Here is a 9484-nt window from a genome sequence, read left to right as displayed (position 1 = left end):
GACGGTTGTTGAAGAAAAAGGTTTGTTGACCTTATACCCAAGCAGCTGTGAAAATATATGATGCACCAGTGTTTTACCAGATGATAAGTTTATCTAGATTATCTTTACTCTTTTAATTCTTTTTTTTTCTTCTGTGTAACGCCCTTTGAATTGCCGTAGTGTATGAAATGTGCTCCATAAATACATTTGCCTGGCCTTTTTGTGTTTCTTAATCTAACCTACTGTTGTTGTACTAAAGTAGTATGAGTTTATACTAACCCATTTACATGGCTATTGTTACTTTTGGTATTAGCTGAGTGGTTCGGTTCTGTCAGTGAGCTCCACCACAACGAGGAAATTATGTAGACTAAATAAAAAAAAGTGTGATACTCAGGCTGCCTCTAGTGGTACTCAGAGGAATCACCAAACTAATTAATGTTAAAACGTTAATCTTTATTTTAGTAAAGCTTTTGTTTTACATTTAATTACAGTACAGTTTTAATTTAACTGTACAACACATTTTAATTTAATAATTATTTAATTATTTAATTTACCTGTCTGTAAGCTACTGTATTTTAATGGTGGTCATTATGGTGGTACTTGGAGAGACAAATATTTTCTGAGGTGGTACTTGGTATAAAAAGTTTGAAAACCACTGTAGGCTAAATAAAAGATAAATTTTGCAGTCAGCTTCATTGATCACCGTGGAATATTGTGAGATTGTGTTGAATTGAGGTGACAGCTTTTTAGTGATTATAAAGGGAGTGCACTTACTAGGCGACAACACTTTTAAATCATAGCAGAACTCTACTTATGTTTGAAAACAACCGTAAACTAATCTAAACAGCAGTGTCCTTTATTTGTACAGTAATTCTGTGTTGTAAATAAATAAAATGTGATTGTATTCCACAGTTGGTTAATCTTATAGCAGAAGAAGACTTGTCCAGCAGTTTTCTTTCTTTTTTTTTTTTTTTTTTTGCATTTCATTACCATTTATTGAAATGTCATGTAAACTTGGCTGACAGGTGTGACATGCCAAGAGATTCTTTACCAGTTGTATCGGCAGATAGGGTGTGTGTGTGTGTGTGTGTGTGTGTGTGTGTGTGTGTGTGTGTGTGTGTGTGTGTGTGTGTGTGTGTGTGTGTGTGTGTGTGCATGTGTATATATATTCACTGATGCTGTGTAAACTTTTTGCATTTGAAGATCAAGGTAAATTGTACTTAATTTGTCTTCCAGGAAACGTAAGTATCTCCTGTAGCTTCTGAAGGGCGGTGCTAAATGAAAAATTATATTTAAACAAAATATAAAAAATGTGGACATCATCCTGTTCGTAATGCGTTTCCTTCTGGAGCATCAGTGAATGTTTGCACCTTTTTTAATAGTTTGAGTCCCTAATCGTCCTCAGTGTGAGTCACTGCTGGAAAAGGTTCAAATATGCAAAAGAGGCTGGAAAACTGAAGGATTTTTTTGAAGAACATTGGGCAGTTTAACTGCTCAGGACAAACAAGAGAATCATGAACAACCATCACAAAACAAAAAACGACGGGTCAGGGCTGTTTTGGCAGCAAAAGGGCGACCAACACAATATTAGGTCATAATTGAATGCCTGATCGGTGTATATATATAGGCTATATAAATATATACACTCTATAATCTATACATTTAGTCTGATTATAGAAAGTGTCTTATAAAAGTCATTTTCTATGTTTGCAAATAGTAGATTGTGATGAATTGTTCTAAACATCCATGTGGTACTTTGTGAATGAACCAAAGATTAAAAACTGCCTGAAAGCCAACAGTAGCGGATTAGAGCGGAAATCTTTTGCAGATCCGCATTCCAGACAAGAATTTCCTTTTTCTTTTCAATATTTCAAACAGTGACCTGTCTTTCATCCTTTATTATGCCTTTCTGTTGACCAATCCGCCTTGATCAAATCAATATGCACTCTCTTCTTTTCCTGTCAGCCGATTTCACGTTATTTAGATCTCAAAATATCCCTAATGCTTTGATTTAGTTTACAGTAACCAATCATAATGAGATCAAACAAGAGTCTTCCAACAATTTGGAAGAATCACAAAAGAATCTTTGATAAACTGAAAAATAGCACAGCGTGAAACGGTCTCATATTAGAATGCCGAATGTGTTGTTTATGTCATATGTTGAATGAAACCGTGTGAGATTATATAAAATGCTGAATTACATATACACTCTTTATTAAATTACTTTTGCTAATGAAAATACATTTGAATAATCACTTAAATGTATTTAACCTCGCCATAATTTGTTTACATGCAGTGCATTGCTGTGTTAAATGACAACTTTCTATATACTTTCTCACATAAATCTGAACATCATTTTTTAACATTGCCTAATCACAGATGACAGGAGGCCATTTGTCATTTTCACTGTCATTTTGACCTACAATTATCATGTGGGCCAGTAAGACAAACCTCCCTTTAATAAAAAATAATTGAATATAGAATTAAATGTGAAAACAACTATTTCAATAGTTTCAGTAGTAATTCAGCAGACAGATATTCACATGGATTTATACGTTTGGAGGGAGCTAGGGCAGGCAACAACACCAAAACAATTAGTAATAATGCAATAACATGTTCAGTATTATGATTATGATTGTACTAATGTTGACATTTAAGCAATTTAGAAAATTTGTTTTATTATATTTGCATGAAATAGTTGTTCAATATTGGATATTTAAGACATTTTAAGATAAAACAACAACACATTGTCCTAATGTGATACTTTGAATTTACCTAAATTTAGATTCGGTGCAAACAAGTTACTTTTTTGCAACAACGTTGAAACAATTCTGTTCCTAACAGTAGACCTGCTGAAGAAGAAGTGACGGGTACAGGAAAAGTAGCAAAAAAGTAAACGCACACGAGGGAGAGAGTCGAGACAGAGATATCAGGGAAAAGGAAGATAATGAAAAGGAAAAGGGAAGTGAAGGTCAAGAGAGAACCTTTAATTATTTTGCTTGAGGATTTAAACCTTTTTTATGTGATGACCATACAAAAATAGGGTTCTCCGTGGTTTCAAAATTTATTGTGGGTGTATGGGATGGCCTGGATGGGTGTGACATTTCCCAGCCTGATATTTTGTCCCAGTCCAGTCCTGATGCGGGGTAACGCTAGCATAGAAATCTAGACGCACCCTAGTGGCAGCAAATGTAATTTCGGGTAGTCTAGCAACTCTCCGTTGGCTTGCGAGCTGGAAAAACCAAACTCTGGTCAGGCCAATCACATTGTGTATAGAGTCGGTGGGCGGGCTTAACATAATGACGGCAGAATTGCGGTGGTTCCTGTGTTACTCGTAAACAAAGAAGCTGGCGAACAGCGGCCTTCGGAACCGGCTTTGGGCGCGACTCTGGAAGACTTCGAGTTAAGCTTTTCTTTGAGGAAAGAACAAAGAACGGCACTGAAGTCATTCTTAAGAAAAGAAGATGTGTTCAGAGCTTTGCTGACCCGGATATGGCAAAAGTTTAATCTATCAACTAACTCCGCTTCACCTTCTTTGTTGCTGTGGTTGGTTGTAGCGCTATCCAATTGCATGCAGAGGGAATCTGAAAGACAACCGTTTATCCCGCCCCTCGGATTGAGTCCTGCCAATGGTGTGTTTCCAGACCCAACATCTGGATGTGGGTCTGGCTTGTCAGGCTAGGGTAACGCAAATTAGATACATTTTAGTGTGTTGAAAGTTATGTTATAATCTCTTTGCGTTCACTTGGCGGCTGCTATGAGACTCTTGTTCACACTGCAGTAAGCTAACGTTAGATCGATATTAGGCATGGTAAAACCAAGCGGCAACCTCCCGCAGTTTCTCTTGAAGCCAATACGGAAGTGACTTAAACTGCAATTCATCGACTGGCCACTAGAGACAGGCTCCAGAAGGGAGCAGAATCTCATTGAGCCCCATGTTAAAGGTCCTGTTCTTCGTGATCCCATTTTTCAAACTTTAGTTAGTGTGTAATGTTGCTGTTAGAGCATTTATAATACCTGTAAAATTATAAAGCTCAAAGTTCAATGCCAAGCGAGATATTTTATTTAACAGAAGTTCCCTTTCAAAGCCTACAGCGAACGGCTGGTTAGGACTACATCCTGGTACATCCTGCTTTAATTACGTCAGTAGAGCAGTATGTCGACTAACCTCCGCCCACAAGAACACGCGAAAAAGGGGGCGTGGTCTTGTTGCTCCCGCGTGGAGAATAGGAAGTGTTGCGTTCGTATAGTTTGTTTGTCGCCATGTCGTCGAGACGCTGTTATTTTCATCCCGGAGTCAAGTCACCTTTGTTTGGCTTTCCCAGGGACGCTGTACTTAGAGATCATTGAGCGCATGCATCCCCGTTATGGTGAGAGGCGTGACCTTTCCGGTAACGTGCGCTCTGCGTGCGCTAAACTGCTGTCGAATCACAACACGGGAACCGCTGGCACAATCAGAACTCGTTACGTGTTTCTGAAGGAGGGACTTCATAGAACAGGGAAATCTTTCAAGCCGTTTTGAGGACAGTGAAAACAGCAGTATACAGATAAGTAAATTGTGTGAAAAATACTGTGTTTTTTTACACGCGAAACATGAACACATGTTATATTGCACACTGTAAACACAATCAAAGCTTCAAAAAAACACGAAAAACGGGACCTTTAAAATGCCCAACTTTACAGCAGAAAAAAACATGTTTACAGTCTGGTACAAATTGTGGTTTTGGTCTATACGGCTAATTTTGCCCTTCATGACAACTGTGAGGGGGGTGAATTGTTGTATAATTCCTTCGTTTACATTATATAAAGCCTTAAAATTGCATAATTAAGGGCGTGGGCACTTTGAGTGACAGGTGGATAGCCATTTATCTGATGTCTGTTAGTCATCGCGTCACCTCAGCTCCGCCCACGTCCCGCCTTTTTGCCCATTTTCTGTTTTCCGGGAGTGATGCGCGATGACGCGCTGCCAAGATGGCAATGGCCATCTCGTCCACACTTTGCGCTTCAGAACGGCTCTTCAGAATCCTATGGGGGACGTCACGGACATGGTACTGGCGGTAAATCAAGAAAACGAGATTTAAACAATAAGACTAACTGTGTTGAGCGATATAACAATGATTCGGTTTCTGTCGATGAATGTCTCCAATCAGTTGCTCACCAGTCTACACATAATATATTAAAATGTCTTTGTTTCCCACGGGAGTTGTTTCCTGAGGGTAACACATGCATCACGAGTATGATGTCATTGATAGACAACGCATGGACACGGCCCATGTCCTGGTTAAAATTGCTTATTTCACTGGATTGAAACATTCTTGGAAACATTTGGGATAATGCACAAGTCAACAAAATATATAACATTGTTCTAGTAGTGGTTTTTGGATATTTAATCCCAAAATCTTACATATTGTGCCTTTAAGGAGAGACAAAGGTTTTTTCTGGTTTCTCAAACAGGGTTTAGATTAAGCCTTAGACCTTATAGTTCAATTAGGACATTAAAGTAGCTTTTATGGTGTGCATCTTGATACAAAACATTGGCACTGACCTATTTTAAGATACGCCAGTGCAAGTTGCTCTCAGTTAATCAGCTCAAACATGCATTTCAGTCCAGGACTGTGAAACCGGGGGTCAATGTATTAAATTAGTATAGATTTATTAATAATTTATTAATAGCTGGGCAAATGTGTGTTTGCGAGCGAGTGTGAGAGAGAGAGGTGGAGAGCGAGAGCACATTCTGCAAGAGCTGACGTTGAATGACTCAGATGACTAATGCCAGGAATGCTCCATTAAATCGAGAAAAATGCTGGGAGACGGGGCGTGGCCTCTGTTCTTCAAAGGTCCTGTCACTCACAGGGGCTTCAGATTCCAGCTCAGGTGTTACAGAGCCGCACGCGGAGCCCCGCGAGTCGCGCTCAGAGCGAAACACACGCGCAGCTCGCCTCGCCTCGACAGCTGTCACCGGGACAGAAGGGACTCAGATAGACGCTTATGTGAGGTTACACACGAATGGCGCTGTCGCGCGAGACTTCTGTCCTTTTTCAGGTGAATAGTTTCTGTTCGTTATGGGGCCAGATCACCTCAGCTCAGCGTTTGCGCACCTGGCCAACCCACGCCAATGAAGTCGTGCTCCTACATGCAATCTGAACGGCTCTGGAGCGGAATCAGGTGGATTAAAACCCTCGCGGGGTTTGATACGTGAGATTTGTGGATTTCTTCCCCCCTCCCCTGGATTAATGGACTAATATGGAGCTGCCAGGGAGATGCATGATATTCTTAGCGCTCGTGATGAGCATCCCTCGCCCTGCGTGTTCAGGTCAGTGTTTTATGAACTATTCACCCGCACGTGCGACCAAAACAAGTTGGCTGGTTGTCAACCAAACAGAGACGCAAGGTGTCTGACGAGCTGATTGCTATGAGACGGGGATGATTTGAATATGCAAAACACACCCAAACTTTGCATGTGCATACACACCCAGCAAGATATTGCTTAATCCAGACAATTTGCATTCAGATTGATTCTGCAGTTGTGAACTATTAAAACACGTTTAATTTGTCAGTGTAACAGGTAAAGTGGGCCACTTTTTGTCAAACGTGCAGTTTAGATACCTTGATGATCACTTGTGTAAACTTTAAGGTCCTGTTATAATATTTCAATTTGAATACAGTAGATATGTGTTCTGACAAAACTCTTTTCAGGTAAATTGGGCCATTCCTGATTTATCAAAAATTAACCTGTATCTCAATTAAAAAAAAAACATATTCAAACAAACATTCGACATATTTAACAAACCCCAAAACATATAACCTATGAGTAAAATTAATTGGTTCACTCAATGCATGTGTAAAATTCAAAACAACTGATATAACATGTGGTGTTGACATTGCATTTGATGAAATCTTAACATCAGAATATTAAAAAAAATCAGAATATGGATGAAAATGAACTCTACAGCATATTCAAAAGGGGACTATAACACATGCAACAACAAATAGGCTAACAAAAGTTGAATAAAATGAATATTTATAATGGTATCCATATCGTCGGTTTTATCTAAACACTTTAAATGAACTAAAATTGTCCATATTTCAAAGCTTTATAAGCTGCATCTACATTTTGTCACTCCACAGATTGAACTCAATGCCCTTTAGTCTTCTAGTGAAAAAGTATAGAAAAATAAATAAATAGATTAAAATAAATGAGTAAAGAAATACATTAAATCTAAAGAAATACAAATTGTGACTAAAAAATAGTTAGTTATTATTCTATTAAATAAAATACATTAGATAAAAAAATCTATTAAATAAACAATACATATAAAATACATTGTAACAAAATAATTTTGGGTTTATAATCTTTTTTTGTGTATAAATTGTGTTTATAAAAGATGGATGCCTTATATATTTTAGGATGGGGTCCTTCACACAGGGATGATCATATTTGGGGGTCCACCCGTGGCCTAATCTCTTACATCGACGTGTCGTTCCAGCCCTAATATATTTAAAGGTAGGGTAGGTAAGATTTGGTTAACTTTTATTCCAAATTTGTGTAAACTTTCTTTATATATCAATACATAAATAAAATGTAAGTACTCTGAAAAATAAAGTATAAAAATTGAGTGTCTGTAGACCTCTCACGACTGTTTTAAAGACAGCTCATTATTTCCATTCACTCCACCTTCTCCCTTCTGGGCTCTTTCCAAAGCCACGCCCCCAAAACACATGAACGCGCCACGCCTACCGTCAGCTGAAAGACGCATTATTTACCTGAGGCGAGCGGAGAAGAAGTGCACACACAACACAGTGTCTACGACACACACAGATACAAGATAAAAACAAAAGTAAACATTGGTAGAGTATATAAAAACAAACCAAAGGCGGAAATAAACGTGCAGGTAAAGTTCCCGGTGAACATGGTAAAAGAGTTTAGACAGAGGGTAGTAGCTAAAGCTAACTTAGTTCTAAAAAAAAAAGTTCCTGGATGCGGTGTACTAGCTTTTACACATGCATTTTGTTATCTAAAGTTACATTTTGCGAAATTCAACACGACAGCGATCAACTTGAGCTAAGCATATTGAGTATTTATCATCTCTACTAATGGCTCCCTAAGTGTATAACATTGTAACTTTATGCTAAGTAATGTTATGTTAGCTATATTAGGCAGCTACGTGTGCTAGTGAGACATGCTTCATGAAAACATAAACCAAAAAAATGTATAATCAAAATGAAAGACTACCTGTCCAGCAGAAATACAGCCTCGTGAACTCCTCAAATCAAACGGGTGCGCCAGGGTTGCCAGGTTTTCACAACAAAATCCGCCCAATTGCTACTCAAAACTAGCACAAAACAAGCCCAATCGTGTTTCTCCCGCATTTGGGGGGTAAAATATGTGTCTTTTTGGTAGGGCTGCCTGTTAAAATTCGCAAATCCCGGGGCAAAATATCACATAATTGGGGTCGCTTCAACCCGCGGACATGAAAAACAGCGCACAGCAACAGTGGCAACTGTGGGGTGCGCGCATGTGGGCAGATCCTGGAGCAAAAGCGGTGGTTGCCATGGTAGCGAGAGAGAGTGACAGGCGCCCAAGCCAATCACTTGTTTCGGCCCGAACGAAAATAATGAGCGGTGTTTATTGCAGATTAAAAAGTCTAGAGTCACTCGATTTTTATACTCTCTTTTTCAGAGTACTTAAATTTTAATTAAGTATTGACATATAAAGAAAGTTTAAACAAATTTGGACAAAAGTGTTTTAGATCATTCTTACCTACCCTACCTTTAACCTATCTATCAAACAAGTGAATTTATTTTTAAGACTTTTCTCAAGTCTTAGTCATTTTTGCAGTTACTTTGTATTTAGTTTTTTGTTTTATTTTAAGACTTTTTGGGGCGAGTGTATCTTCTAGTCATATTTTCTTTACATTCATATACATATGTGTGTTCGTTTCCATGTGCCAGGATGTGAGAATCGTGTGTGTAATCCGCGCATGGGGAACCTGGCAGTCGGGCGTCCTGTACAGACAGTTTCTCAGTGTGGCTCAACGTCTCCAGAACGCTACTGTAGCTACAAAGCGGGTAGTTGCGTGTTGCATTGCGAGGTGTGTGATGCTTCAGTAACCCATCGTGCACACCCACCCTCCTCCATGACAGACTCGCCCTTCAAACACCCGCCGACCTGGTGGCAGTCCGCTCAGGAGGTCGCCGTTGAAACTCTACAGCTGGATTTCGAGGTGGAATTTTACTTCACCCATCTCATTATCATATTCCGGTCGCCACGCCCTGCTGCCATGGCAATCGAGCGCTCGCAGGACTTCGGGCACACATGGAGCGCTCTGATGCTGTACGCACACAACTGCAGCGAAGTATTCAACCTGGAGGATGGACACCGCTGCACTCAGAAATACTCCACAGCATGGCCTTGCAGCAACGGAGAGGTGAGAGAGTGCATACAGAATCTCACATTTTCATTTCATTTTTTTGCCTGGCCAAAAAAAGTCGATGATTATTGCAG

The 9484-nt window shown here is 39.3% G+C and overlaps 1 protein-coding gene across 2 annotated transcripts in view; it reads left to right on the top strand.

Annotated features, from left to right (window-relative positions):
- The first annotated feature begins 5791 nt into the window (after nt 1–5791).
- Nucleotides 5792–9484, top strand: part of ntn4 (netrin 4) — a 29575-nt gene continuing 25882 nt past the window's right edge. The window contains exons 1-2 of one of the 2 annotated variants that reach the window (XM_079842042.1): nt 5792–6292; nt 9124–9407. In XM_079842042.1, the coding sequence (XP_079698168.1) occupies nt 6223–6292; nt 9124–9407 (354 nt within the window). In that variant the 5' untranslated portion in view covers nt 5792–6222. Of the gene's footprint in view, nt 6293–8931; nt 9408–9484 lie in introns of both variants that reach the window. The other variant, XM_079842041.1, reaches the window with a different exon arrangement.

The sequence above is a fragment of the Gobio gobio genome (genome assembly GCF_949357685.1).
Source record: "Gobio gobio genome assembly, chromosome: 2".
NCBI lineage: Eukaryota > Metazoa > Chordata > Actinopteri > Cypriniformes > Gobionidae > Gobio > Gobio gobio.
This window is presented reverse-complemented; position numbering and strand designations above follow the sequence as displayed.